General features: G+C 38.5%; 1 protein-coding gene across 2 annotated transcripts in view; it reads right to left on the bottom strand.

Moving 5' to 3' along the window:
• LOC126236392 (translational activator of cytochrome c oxidase 1) overlaps window positions 1-4,352 on the bottom strand; it is a 53,525-nt gene extending 49,173 nt beyond the window's left edge. The window contains exons 1-2 of one of the 2 annotated variants that reach the window (XM_049945676.1): window positions 4,067-4,352; window positions 256-370 (exon numbers count right to left, since the gene is read on the bottom strand). In XM_049945676.1, the coding sequence (XP_049801633.1) occupies window positions 256-370; window positions 4,067-4,248 (297 nt within the window). In that variant the 5' untranslated portion in view covers window positions 4,249-4,352. Of the gene's footprint in view, window positions 1-255; window positions 371-3,107; window positions 3,199-4,066 lie in introns of those variants that run through there. The other variant, XM_049945677.1, reaches the window with a different exon arrangement.
• Between the last annotated feature and the right edge of the window lie 10,450 nt (window positions 4,353-14,802).

Genomic DNA, 14,802 nt, shown 5'->3' with positions numbered 1-14,802 from the left:
TCCGAGGGTGAGGGAAAGAAAGAGGGAACTATAGGCAGAAATAGAAAGAGGGGATTAGAGGAGTGATAGGAAGGAGGGAACTCGTTTAAGTGCACATGAGGAATGATAAACAAAGATACATAATTAACATTATAACAATGTATGCAATACCCTAAACACAGATGAGTACAGCAACACACACTAAACAAGTAATAGTTTAACTGGTTTCATAAACAAATGGAGGAATTAAAATGTGTAATCAAGATGATATATTACCTGTGCTGCTTTTATGGCATTTTCAATAGATGCTACAGGCATGTTGTTCTTTCGAGCTCTTTCAACTACTTGCGCTAACTGGACGTTGTGTTCTGGATCTGAACTTTTCCCCTCTGTAAACACAAACAATAATTATTAGTGAAATATTTGTCAATAATATTAAAATGTCAAAATTAATGCATGTAAATTAATATTAGACCTAAAGGTAAGATAATGAATTTAGAATGGATTACCTATATGTTAATAATATCAATTTTCAACTTACATTTTACAGTCATGAATATTATATGTCAAATTATTTTAATTTGTTCACTGAAACACCAACTTTGTATTCAATATTCAGTAACTATATTAGCATGCACACTAAATGCTAGTTTTTCACAAATAATTATGTTTAATTGGAACAAACTAGACACACATTCAACACATGGTTTCTATTGTAGAGACATATTTCAGCACAAAATATTATCACACCATTTTTCAGGTTCATTACTGACTCCTAAATCTATTCCAAATAGGGCATTTGTATTTTACAGACACACTTTCCACACACAGCTATTAGTGCACTTTTACAGTCTCTGCTGCCTGTCTGTTGCAAGATGGTAGCAGAGTGCACTTCATCAATGAGCTGCTTCACCATATAAGAGAATGAGTATTGGTGACTTGTTTTGGTCCTAGCTGGTAACATTTTCAAAAACTTCTGGCATGCTGGAAAAATTTAAAGAACTCGCTGGCCGTCAAATTTCTTCCTCTCTGACAGCATCTCTCCCAAGCACGTAAGCCTACCAAATTCGTAGCCTATGCCATTAATGAAATCTCTCTCTGATAGCATCTCTTCCAAGCATGTAAGCCCCAAGTGTGTGGGCAAAATTAAATCCTGTGAGGTATGTTCATGTACAAAAGGCAACATGATAGGGTCTTATCGCGATAATCATATTTTTCTGTTTTTGATTCTGCGTGTCCCCATGACACAGTTTAATCACCACAATCACATTTTTCTGGTTTTGATTCGGAATGTCTTTCTTTATTGATTCACAAATACATTAAAAAGTACTCATAACGGAATTGTCACCTCTCTGGTAGGCAGTGGGGCCTCCTCACGCTACGATTTTTCATACACAAATTTCTTCCAGTTTCTGTCAAACAGCTAATCTCTCTCTCATTTACGTCTCCATCTACCATCCAGAATGTTGAAACATTTGTCCAAATCTGTTGAGATGATTGTAATGAAACTGGATACTGAATGGCAAAGACATCGTCTTCTACCAACTTCTGTTCATTCACAGTATGATCTTCATCCACATGTTTCTGTGGCACGAAATCACTGTAATTACAGGAGTATTCAATTTCCAATCTATCGTGTGAATTCTCTAAAACATACTGTGTACCTCTATCTATGGTCACATTTCCCATGGTGTCTTGAACATCTTTTTCATACAAATAAATTCATCAAATAACTAAACATAAATTATCAACAACTTAAATATCCACTCAGCATCAAGAAATACCAATGCATGTTTTAAGTCTGTGTAACTTACTAATAATTCTATACTGATGCACCTGGAGCAGAAGTTACAGTGAAATATTTGGTTTCACTCTGTTTCAATATGTTTACTGCACAAAATTTTCATGCTGACACTAAACTCGTAAAATAACGGAAATATCTGTACAGCACTGAAACAATGACAAAATATAATGCACTTTTAAATAGTTAAAAAGATTTCCTGCAATGGTACTCAAAATGTTGTCAAGGCTTCCATTGTTAGAGTCTTAAGTAAAATGAGCAACCATACTCCTCTTCTAGGGTTGCCACAAGCTTCCCCAAGTGGAATTCCCTGATATTTCCCTGATTTCCCGACCAGTTGACAATCTGTCTTTGCAGCTATCGTACAAGAAACAATAGTGCAAACAAGGAAATATCTAAAAAAAGGTTTGCATGTGGGCAAAACCATTAAGTAGTAACACAAAATCTTTTCTAATGAACTGTTTGTAGATGGAGAAAGCAAGCCAAATGGTAGATGTGTTTCATTAAGAACACTGACATTATTTTAGTTCAATGAAATGAAACACATTCACGACAAAAATATGCATTTCCTTGGAGTCGCAAGACAGATTTAAAATACCTTCACTGATTTCATAAACAATCACAGGAAAAAGGTAGGCCTCTTGAAAGAAGTGTCTAATGCAAGAAAGAATTGTATAAACCAACACTAGGTGACCGCCAATAAAACGTTGGTTCTACTACGTTCGTTATTGTCGGATATTACCCAGTGTGTTATATCTATTATTTTACAGGCATTGTGTGATTTTTCTTTCAAGAAATATATGAGTACATAGCATACAAACTGCCAGTGACTGACACAATTTTCTTCTTCTTACTATCCATACTTTCTGACATGTAAACTACTTTTGAAGTGCCAAAATGTACTAGAACAAATAAAATGTCTATAAAACGCCACACTGCACAATGCACTTGTGGTGAGACATCGCAATTCCTGGAATCCATTGTCCATGGCCTCTGGCCTGCTGAGGAGCACCACAGTCCTAGATCCAGGGATAAACCACGAAAATCCACAGCATTACGCCATACACAAACAGGTCTGTGAGATGGGCAGGGCCTGCACATTAGTAGGAAGCGAAAGGGTTCAGATCAGCAGGCCCAATCCATTACAGATACCCGTAGAAATGGCTCATGGTTTTGGCCTGTCACAGAAATTCAATCATGTGGCCAGCTATTACCAAGCCAGAGGCAGCACGTCGATAAAATGAGACTATGGTGATCAATCCATGCAACAGATATGTTGTTCAAATACTCTGATAGTCACTAATGATGAGGATAGATACCAACTCACCATAAAGATGATTGCTGAGCTGCAGAGAGCCACATGGAAAAGGCAAATACACTGTGACAAATAGATTTTCAGCCATAGCTTTTGTCAGAAAACAAGAGCACACACACACTCACACACTCACTTAGACACAACTCATGCACACATGACCCCTGTCTCTGGCCACTGCGTCGACAGTCTCTGAAAATCAGAACCAAACAAACCACTCCTCTTGCCTCCCTGCGTCACATAGTCAGCTGGTAGGCTTGCAGCAAGAAGTGGTGGCAGCACTGACTGAAAGCTGAGGGCAGTGGTAAGAAGGGGAGAAACAGCTGTAACGAGGGAAGTGGGGAAGCGGTGAACGTAGTCAGCTGCACCCAGCAAGAGACGATGTGTGACACCTAAGTAAACAAACCATTTCATCTACTGGGCCAAAAACAAGATTTTCCAGTGGTTTTCTTTCCAAATTTCCCTAATGTGTTTGAAATTTCCTATATTTCCTGATTTCCAGAACCTGTTGCAACCCTGTCTTCTCAGCAAATTGCAAGAAAGTGGAGTTATAAGTGAAAACAGTTAAATTGCTGTATTCAAAGAATACAATATTATCACAAAGAAATTGTTGGTGACTTAATTACAAATAAAAGCTAAGATACATACTTTTTCAATATTTGACAATCGATACACAATATGACACAACCAACCTCGATTACTACAAACACGGGTGAACTGACATGTTCAGTTCTCCTCACAACACATATTTTTTCAATATCTGACAATACGGCCACAATATGACACAACCAACTTCGATTACCATTTACACAGATGGGCAGCAATGTAAATTCGAACAAACTTTGTATTCAGTATCTCAGTAACGTATTAACCAACACTAAACAAAAACTGTGCGTATACGGCCCATCTTGTGTCTATACATACTACTTGTGGAAGACCATAGATCAAGTTAAAACAAGCAACCTCACTTTCCTTGTACGGCCACGCGTATCAAACGTGACATTTTCGTGAAGACAGCGGATTTCTGTGAATCTTTCAAAGCCTTTATGTGCTTAATGTTTTGCCATTTGCTATGGCCAGCATTTCGCCGCCAGTTGTCCCAAATCGCTTTTTTTGTATTAGCATTAAACACTACACACCTACAAATACTGTACATTTTGTTTGTAAACAACTACATTATAGCACAAAGATCTTAACATGTCTGTTACAGATGTCAACAGTCATGTATGCACAAGCACTAGAATCGTGCATAAACATAATCTAAACTGCAAACACTATCACATTGGCTCACTGTCGTGCCATCTGGTATAATAGACGAAGAAATTGAAAGTCGTATAACTTAAAGAGGACCGTCTAATAGTGACACTTAGAGGTTGTGCAATAATACTGAGAAAATAAAAAACTTTATAAATATAGTTAATTAGTTACGTGTTCCGTTGATCAATCTCACGGTAACCGTTATGACGTGGAACGTACCAAGGGCATAATAAATGCACACAAGTATGAAGATTATTTTTTTAAGCTTAAACGTTTTGTTACCTACCCCATTATATTAAATGGCACAAAATGTGATATTATACGAATAGATTTACAAATCCCTATTCAAGACTTCATCTATGGCATAGAAGGGGTTGTAAAGGAGAGATCATTTCAATTTATTTTTGAAACTATTACCGCCGTCTGTCAAACATTTTATTTCATCTGGTAATTTACTGAAAAGTTTTACAGCAGCTTATTTTACCCATTTCGGTGCCAAAGATAGATTATGTAGAGGATAGTAAAAGTTATCTTTCTTCTGGTATTATAATAAAAAATGTCACTTTTTTTTTAAACTGCTCCATGTTGTTGAGAACTAATGTCATTACTGAGTAAATGTACTGTGAGGCTGTCGTAAGAATTCCTAACCTCTAAAAATAGATGCCTACAAGATGTGCAGCTATGAGCCCCACACATTATTCTAACTACTTTCTTGTGAGCAGTGAATTCTCTTGCCTAAGTGTAGAGTTACCCAAAAATATTATTCTGTATGTCAACAGAGAATGAAAGTATGCAAAGTAAGTTACCTTACTAATTTCTATATCCTCAGAATGGCAGTTATTCTGATGCAAAAGCTGCTGAACCTAGTTGTTTTGGTAGATCCAAAATATGAAATTTCCAATTAAGATTCAAATCGATTTGTACATCCAAAAACTTATTATGCTCTACCCTGGCTACTGACCTCTGTTGATGTGTTATATTTATTGAAAGGACTGAACTCCCTGCAGCAGAAAATTGGATGTACCGGTACTACGTTTTTTCAAAGTTCAGAGTGAGCCCATGCGCAGAAAACCAATTAATAACTTTTCCAAAGACATTATTTGTATCATTTCCTATTGGAGTTTCTTTTTCTGAATTAATAATGATGCTCCTATCATCAGAAAACAGTGTCAGTTTCGTTTCTTGTTTCAGATAAAAAGGGAGATCATTCTTATATATCACGGACTGTGGACCACCTAATGTAATTTCATCCCAGTTAGATGAAGTGGCGAACTTCCTTAAATCACTTAAACCACATAGAGAAACTTTTTGCTTCCTGTTCTGTAGATATGACTTAAACCACTCATATGCTGTTCCATTTAGACCATAGAATTTTAAGTTCTGGAATGTAATGACATGGTTCGCAACACTAAGTGCTTTGGATAAGTCACAGGAAATTCCTATTGGTGACATTTTACCAATTAAAAACTCTATTATGTGGGCAGTGAAACTGTACATTGCTGTCTCAGTGGAACAGAATTTTCGAAATCTGAACTGTGACTTACAAAGAATCCCATTACTGTCGAGATGGCTAACCGCTCTTGCATACATTACTTTCTCAATGATTTGTGAAAACGATGTAAGCAAGATACTGACGTAATTATTGACATCTGTGATGTCCCCTTTTTTGTAGAGAGGCTTGACAATGGTATATTTAACCTGTTTGGGAAAATATCTTGAGTTAGTGATGCATTACATATGTGACACACAACATCAGCTGTAACTGCTCCACATTGTTTTAATATCTTCTTAGAAATGTCATCTGCTCCAACAGAATATTCATTTTTCAAATATTTAATGATTTTCGATTTTCACAAGAGGTTGTCAGGTGGAAATTAATCTGCTAAGGTTTCTCCAAACTGACTCTTCCATGTATTGCTTGGCTTTTTATTTTAAACTATTCTCACCAATTTTTTCATCTACACTTAAGAAATGGTCTTTAAATATATTAGCTACTTAACTGGTCTCATTTTCTTTAATAGTAACACTACCTACCCAAGTGGTTACTTTTTCTGTCTCCCTTCTAGCAACAGTCCATATTTTCTGACAACTTTTCTCAGAACGTTACAATAATTTTTATGGTGTAAAATTATTAATTCTTGCTGTTTCATACAGTTTTCTTTTTCTTTTTGAAGACACTTTAGTACCCATAGTAATCCAAGATTTCTTTGAAAACTATTTGTTGTTACATTTAGTAATTTTTTGGGTCAATAGTGTTCAAAAAGGAATATAAATTCATCAAGAAATACACTCCTGGAAACTGAAATAAGAACACCGTGAATTCATTGTCCCAGGAAGGGGAAACTTTATTGACACATTCCTGGGGTCAGATACATCACATGATCACACTGACAGAACCACAGGCACATAGACACAGGCAACAGAGCATGCACAATGTCGGCACTAGTACAGTGTATATCCACCTTTCGCAGCAATGCAGGCTGCTATTCTCCCATGGAGACGATCGTAGAGATGCTGGATGTAGTCCTGTGGAACGGCTTGCCATGCCATTTCCACCTGGCGCCTCAGTTGAACCAGCGTTCGTGCTGGACGTGCAGACCGCGTGAGACGACGCTTCATCCAGTCCCAAACATGCTCAATGGGGGACAGATCCGGAGATCTTGCTGGCCAGGGTAGTTGACTTACACCTTCTAGAGCACGTTGGGTGGCACGGGATACATGCGGACGTACATTGTCCTGTTGGAACAGCAAGTTCCCTTGCCAGTCTAGGAATGGTAGAACGATGGGTTCAATGACGGTTTGGATGTACCGTGCACTATTCAGTGTCCCCTCGACGATCACCAGTGGTGTACGGCCAGTGTAGGAGATCGCTCCCCACACCATGATGCCGGGTGTTGGCCCTGTGTGCCTCGGTCGTATGCAGTCCTGATTGTGGCGCTCACCTGCACGGCACCAAACACGCAAACGACCATCATTGGCACCAAGGCAGAAGCGACTCTCATCGCAGAAGACGACACGTCTCTATTCGTCCCTCCATTCACGCCTGTCGCGACACCACTGGAGGCGGGCTGCACGATGTTGGGGCGTGAGCGGAAGACGGCCTAACGGTGTGCGGGACCGTAGCCCAGCTTTATGGAGACGGTTGCGAATGGTCCTCGCCGATACCCCAGGAGCAACAGTGTCCCTAATTTGCTGGGAAGTGGCGGTGAGGTTCCCGACGGCACTGTGTAGGATCCTACGGTCTTGGCGTGCATCCGTGCGTCGCTGCGGTCCGGTCCCAGGTCGACGGGCACATGCACCTTCCGCCGACCACTGGCGACAACATCGATGTACTGTGGAGACCTCACGCCCCACGTGTTGAGCAATTCGGCGGTACGTCCACCCGGCCTCCCGCATGCCCACTATACGCCCTCGCTCAAAGTCCGTCAACTGCACATACGGTTCACGTCCACGCTGTCGCGGCATGCTACCAGTGTTAAAGACTGCGATGGAGCTCCGTATGCCACGGCAAACTGGCTGACACTGACGGCGGCGGTGCACAAATGCTGCGCAGCTAGCGCCATTCGACAGCCAACACCGCAGTTCCTGGTGTGTCCGCTGTGCCGTGCGTGTGATCATTGCTTGTACAGCCCTCTCGCAGTGTCCGGAGCAAGTATGGTGGGTCTGACACACCGGTGTCAATGTGTTCTTTTTCCATTTCCAGGAGTGTATGTTGCATTTATCATTAGAATTTGGCTCATTATATACATCTACCCAATTAACATTTCTTGAACTTTCTTTGAAGTGCTCTACAGCTACTCTGTTGAGCAACCTTACACTTTTACTATATGGTACTGAACTGTACACTCTTCTTGGTTTTGTAAGTGAATCAATTGTGCATCATGGTCCATTTATGACAGGAAAAGCATGTCTTAGTTCTACGTCCTCTTTCTGCACAAATACTTTGTCTATTAGAGTGCTACCATCTTCAGCTATACATGAAGGGAAATTGATCACTGATACAACCAATTATTTTTATTACACACACACACACACACACACACACACACACACATACATACATATATATATATATATATATATATATATATATATATATATATATATATATATATAATTGGCTAGAAAGTTTGCACTGAAATCATCACAGATTAATAACTTCTTCTTTTTGTCTGACAGACTGCATAATAGGGAGTCAAACTAAATTATGAATGGCTCCCAATCTCATAATGGAGACATGTACAATGTTGCTAATATCAACACTACGTTATCTAGCTGTAGTTCACATGCACAAACTCAAAGTGCTGATCAACACAAAATTTGCTTACTTCTTCAGTTATGTATTGATATCTTGTTTGGTATAAATGGCAACTCCTCCATTACCCATGCTAGATCTGCAAGTGCAATGTGCTAAATTACACCTATTTATACAGACACTTTCCATTCCCACAGCTACAGACATACAAATTATATCAATCTCATTCATATTATTGAGATCATCTAAACACACTACCAGCTCATCTACTTTGTTTTTTATTCCCCTGATACTTTGATGCTATCCTAGGAAATACTGCGCCATTTGCGTGCCAATTGAAGATATCCAAAAAGGCGGCCTCAAAAGTGACTACACGCTTATCGTGTGCTTGCCAAAGTATACTTGAGAGTGTGTAGGATAAATTTGCACAGGCATCACGGCTCTACAAGCAGCTTGATGCTTGATTTAATTTTGGCAATGCATGCTTGTGCAAGCGTACAAGTGTGTGTATGCTTGAGCATGTGTACCAAGAATAGGGAGGCCTGCACAAGCATTTGGAAGTGTTATGATTTGTTTGGTTTTTGTTTGCTGATGTCAAATTAATTGTGTACAAAGATTGTATTGAACTGTAAATCAAGTCAAAGAATATAACATTTAATGGAGGAAAAGAGAAGAAAAATCAACAGTATCGTGTGATAAGGCCAATTCACGCTGTCCATCACATTGCGTCATGTCCCATCCTGTCCATTCAAAATATTCTGCAACATATTTCAAGTGGCGGCATCCACACTGGCCATCTGTAACGTCATGTCACATCACAGCACTGTCAAAGTCTCTCTGGAGGAAAGTTTTGATGACTCTTGTCATCTGTCTCTTGCTGATCAAATGACCCACAAATCATTTCCTCCCAATACATGTCCATGTGCAAAATTTCATATTTCGTTTTATCATAGTTTTTGTGGTTAATATTATTTTTTTGTTTTAGTTATTTCTACAAATTGTTTCGTTTTGTCATTTCTTGCATTCAAATTTATAATAAATGACAACAGATTAACTGAAGCAGTGAGACAGCAGTTTGAATTGTACGAAATGAGCATACTAAATTACTTTCTCTCTACTACATTTATAAAGTGGATTTTTTTATAGATACCAGTTCCATATTTAATATTTTACTACGAAAGGGATTGCAATGTGGCTACAACTTGAAGCAAAAAAAGTACTGTGGGTAGAAACAGATTGATTAGTAGGTGGAATTTATTTGTATTTCGTCAGGCACTTGTAGTGTTAGAAAAATAAATGAACTGAAACCTTCAGACACTGCAAGTTGTTTGTTTAAATATGTATTTGGGGCAGGCCTATTTATTACTCAGCAGTTCTCCAAATTGTGTGTGAAAAAGTTTTATAAGCATCAGCAGTCGATATTTTTGTGGTTTTGCTAGGTAACCCCTGTACACTCATAAGGCACTTGAACTGCTAAAAATCAAATATAATATGTAAATAAAACACATATATCTTCAAGGGAAAGGTATTGAGGGAGTTATGACTAATGCACATAAATTTGCAATGGACCTTAAGTAAACAAGTTATTCACAGGAGATGATGGCAGCTTGTAACTATTTCCTTCAGTAATTCTGGGTGAATAGAAAAAATTGATGCTATGGCTTTCCAAAATATAAAATGCCGATTCCTCGTCCTCAGACTCCTTGCATGATGTACAAAATTCCCCTTCTGTACCACATAATGACATTTTTTCTGACCCACCCACTTTATTTGTGTAGTTTTGCACTTCTTCTCGCTTCTCTAATATAGACGCTATCCTTGCAAGCTCCAAATCATTTCACTCCAACAAATGTCATTTTTCTTCAAATATGAACTCTAGCATCCACGAATATAAGCTACAGTGTTTGTATGTGCACTTCACGCATAAAAACAGTTAAAAATCAACTTGCGAAGATCACAGTTCCTGCGAAAGAATAGTTGAGGGCACCAATGTGAGTTGACATTGAAGTGACATGTCGTTACATGACAGACAGTGTGAATACACCTTGGCATGACAGTGCCATGATGCAACAGTGCCGTAATGGACAGTTTGAATTGGACTATAGTTTCCACGGCGTGTCTACCATGAATAGCTAATACAGGAATGATATTTTCGTTTCTATAACAACTCTTTACTTCATACATCACGTTTAATCTTTTTTTCCGTTACACAAGCAAAAGGTTGCCAAAGGCCAGTTCAAACTTCCCATCATGACACTGTCACGTTACGACACTGTCACGTCAAGGTGCATCCCTCAAGTCACAGAACGTCAAGTCAGTTCAAGTCACGTGATCTGAACTCATGTGGCTGTCCTCAAATGTTTTTTCGCGTGAATTGTGATCTTCGCAAGATGATTTTTAGCTGTTTTAGGCGCGAAGTGCAGCCAGCAGGAACAGCTTATACAGTATATTACAGAAGGAAGACAGAAGTGGAACACAACACAAAAAACTGTGAGTCCAAAAGATGCCATTATGAGGTACAGAAGGGGAATTTCACACACTACACAAAGAGTTCAAGGAAGAGGTATCTGTATTGTAGGAACTCTGAGCATCAGTTGTTTCTCTTTTTTTACATCAAATAGCAGACATAATTACTATAAAGAAATTACTATAAACAACACAGTTTTATCAGCTGCCGTCAAATCCTGTGAAAATTTGGTTTGTTTAAGTTTAAGTTTAGTTGCCAATCTAGTGCAAATTTTTGTGCAGTAGTCATTTCTTCCACAATACGTTTTCCGTCAAGATATATAGGCTTTTATACATCTTGTATTTGGCTTTTAATAGTTCATGTACCTCATTTATAAAGAGATTAGCTAGTGAAACCGCATAAATATTGACCACTGATGCTAGCAGAAATGTTTCACACAAGTCCAGAGAGCTACTTAACGATAAAAACACACATTTCAACAAACAACTCTAGTAATTTTCTTCACAAAAGAAGTGTTATACTACAGTCGTAGTGCCTGAACGTTTCAGTCCATTTCTTTATGAAACATCACAAGTATCTGACAACATACTAATAAATTCCACTTACAAATCAGTCTGATTCCACCCACAGTACTTTTCTCACTTCGAGTTGCAACCATATTGCAATCCGTCCTGTTGTAAAACATTAAACTCAGTGCCGGTATGTATAAAAATGAACTTTATAAGTGTAGTAGACGGCAAGTAATTTGGTACACTCATGCCATACAGTTCAGACTGCCATCTCATTGCTTCAATTAATCTTTCATCTTTTATCACAAATTATAATTTTAACAAAAGAAATAATTAACAAAAAGGTTTATAACAAATAACCAAGAACAGACAACTGATTTCAACCAATAAAACCTAGACGAAACGAAATATGCAGATCTGTGCATGACTGTGTATTGGGTGGAAATGAGCTTCAGATTTATGTGATCAACAACTAATGCTAGATGTCAGCTGTCGAAAATTTCTTCCTGAGAAGCCTGGATGCACCTGTGGCATGATGTGATGGGACAGTACAGGATGGCCAGCGTGGATGCCACTATTTGAAACGGATTTCAGGACGTTCTGATGTGATGTTACATGACTGACAGTGTGAACTGGCATTAGCCAGTACATTGTCGTCTGATCTCGACATTTTCTGTAAACAAACTATTGCTTGTACAAGCATGCTTAAACCACGTGTAGATGCAAGGAATTTGTGCATGCTTGCTCACACTTACTTGTGCAAGCGTGCTTGTCAAGCACACAATTTCATGTGTGGCTGTATGCACCGACCATAGAGATTAGGTTAGATTTGTTGTTGTTTAGAGAATGAGTTCAAAACAGGACGAAAGAGCATTATTATTAGAGTGCACCGAAATGTATAAATGATTGCTGACTTTGTGGCACATTAGGGCACATGAGTACAAAACCAGAAGTTTTAAGAACGATTTGTTGTTCCGAAGATACAGGGAACAGCCATGAAGGAAGAACCTCTTGAAAAACCTAATTAACGCAGAATTACAGATAAAAGTATATACAAGTTGGATCATCCAAAACGTACACTGCAAATATTGTGGAAATGAAAAGTGCTATTGATGTACAGACTTCACAGAATGAATTGGTAGTCAGGGGCTCATTCTGTTAGACAATCAACATACTGTAACAGCGATCCCTGGTAATGACACCAAGAAGGTGTATATTTTTTGCAAATAAACACATTTTTCGACAGAAAAATACCTATTGACTTTTTTGTGTCATCAGTCTTCTGACTAGTTTGATGCAACCCACCAGGAACTTCTCTTCTGTGGCAACCTCTTCTTCTCAGAGTGGTGTTTGCAACCTATGTCCTCAATTACCTGCCGGACGTATTCCAATCTCTGTTTTGCTCTACAGTTTTTGCCCTCTGCAGCTGCCTCTAGTACCATGGAAGTCAGTCCCTGCTGTCTTAACAAATGTCCTATCATCCTGTCTTTTCTCCCTGTCAGTGTTTTCCACATATTCCTTTCCTCTCTGATTCTGCGCAGAACCTCCTCATTCCTTACCTCATCAGTCCACCTAATTTCAAACATTCGTCTGTAGCACCACATCTCAAATGTCTGGATTGTCTTCTGTTCCAGTTTTCTACACAATGCTGTGTTTCACTACCACACAATGCTGTTCTCCAAACGTATGTTCTCAGAACTTTCTTCATGAAGTTAAGGCCTATGTTTGATATTAGTAGACTTCTATTGCCCAGTAATACCCTTTTTGCCAGTGTTAGTGTGCTTTTGATGTCGTCCTTGTTCTGTCCATCATTGGTTATTTTGCTGTCTAGGTAGCAGAATTCCTTTATTTCATCTACCTTGTGACCGTCAATCCTGATGTTAAGTTTCTCGCTGTTCTCGTTTCTGCTACTTTTCATTACTTCATTACTTTTGTTTCTTCAATTTACTCTCAATCCATATTCTGTACTCATTAGACTGTTCATTCCATTCAGCAGATCATGTAATTCCTCTTCACTTTCAGTCAGGATAGCAATGGCATCAGCAAATCGTGTCATTAACACCCTTTCACCTTGAATTTTAATTCCACTCCTGAACCTTTCTTTTATTTCCATCATTGTTTCTTCAGTGTACAGATTGAAAAGTAGGGGCGAACGTCTGCATTCCATGTCTTACACCTTTTTTAATCTGAGCACTTCGATCTTGGTCATCCACTCTTATTATTCCCTCTTGGCTGTTGTAAATATTTTATATTACCCGTATCTCCCTATAGCTTACCAATATTTTTCTCAGAATTTCGAACATCTTGTACCATTTTACACAGTCGAACAATTTTTCTAGGTCGACAAATTAAATGAACGTGTCTTGATTTTTCTTTAGCATTGTTTCCATTATCAATGGCAAAGTGAGAATTGCCTCTTTGGTATCTTTACCTTTTCTAAAACTAAACTAGTCGTAATTTAGCACATCGTCTATTTTCTTTCCCATTGTTCTGTATGTTACTCTTCTCAGAAACTTGGATGCATGAGCTGTTAAGCTGAGTGTGCGATAATTTTCCCACTTTTCAGCTCTTGCAGTCTTCGGAATTGAGTGGATGGTATTTTTCCGAAAGTCAGATGGTATATCGGCATTCTCATACAGTCTACTCATCAATGTGAATACTCGTTTTGCTGGCACTTCCCATAATGATTTTAGAAATTGTGATGTAATGTTATCGATCCCTACTGCCTCATTTGATCGTAAGTCTTCCAAAGGTCTCTGAAATTCCGATTCTAATACCGGAACCCCTGTCTCTTCTAAATCGACTCCTGATTCTACTATCACATCAGACAAATCTTCCCCCTCATACAGACCTTCAATGTACTCTTTCTATCTATCCGCGCTGTCCGCTATTTAACAATGGAATTCCGGCTGCACTCTTAATGTTACCACCCTCGCTTCCAAGATGCTGTAAAATGAATGTGCGCAATGGAAAATAATAAATGCTAAAATGAAGATTTGGCCCTGTCTGACTACCCCCTGAAGCAGATATTGGGATCTCTTAATGGACTTCAACATATAAATTACCACCTAAACATAAATGAATGATTAAGGCAACTAAGACTACAAAATGATAAACATTGTTCATGCTTATATATTTATTGTAGATTTTTAAAAAAAAAACCTTTTATATTACACAGTTTACATTTCCCAAGTAAAATTACTAATCAATTGCCCAACTCTG

The sequence above is a fragment of the Schistocerca nitens genome, chromosome 2 (genome assembly GCF_023898315.1).
Source record: "Schistocerca nitens isolate TAMUIC-IGC-003100 chromosome 2, iqSchNite1.1, whole genome shotgun sequence".
NCBI lineage: Eukaryota > Metazoa > Arthropoda > Insecta > Orthoptera > Acrididae > Schistocerca > Schistocerca nitens.
Note: the sequence above shows the minus strand (reverse complement) of the source record. Positions and strands in the feature narration are given on the sequence as shown.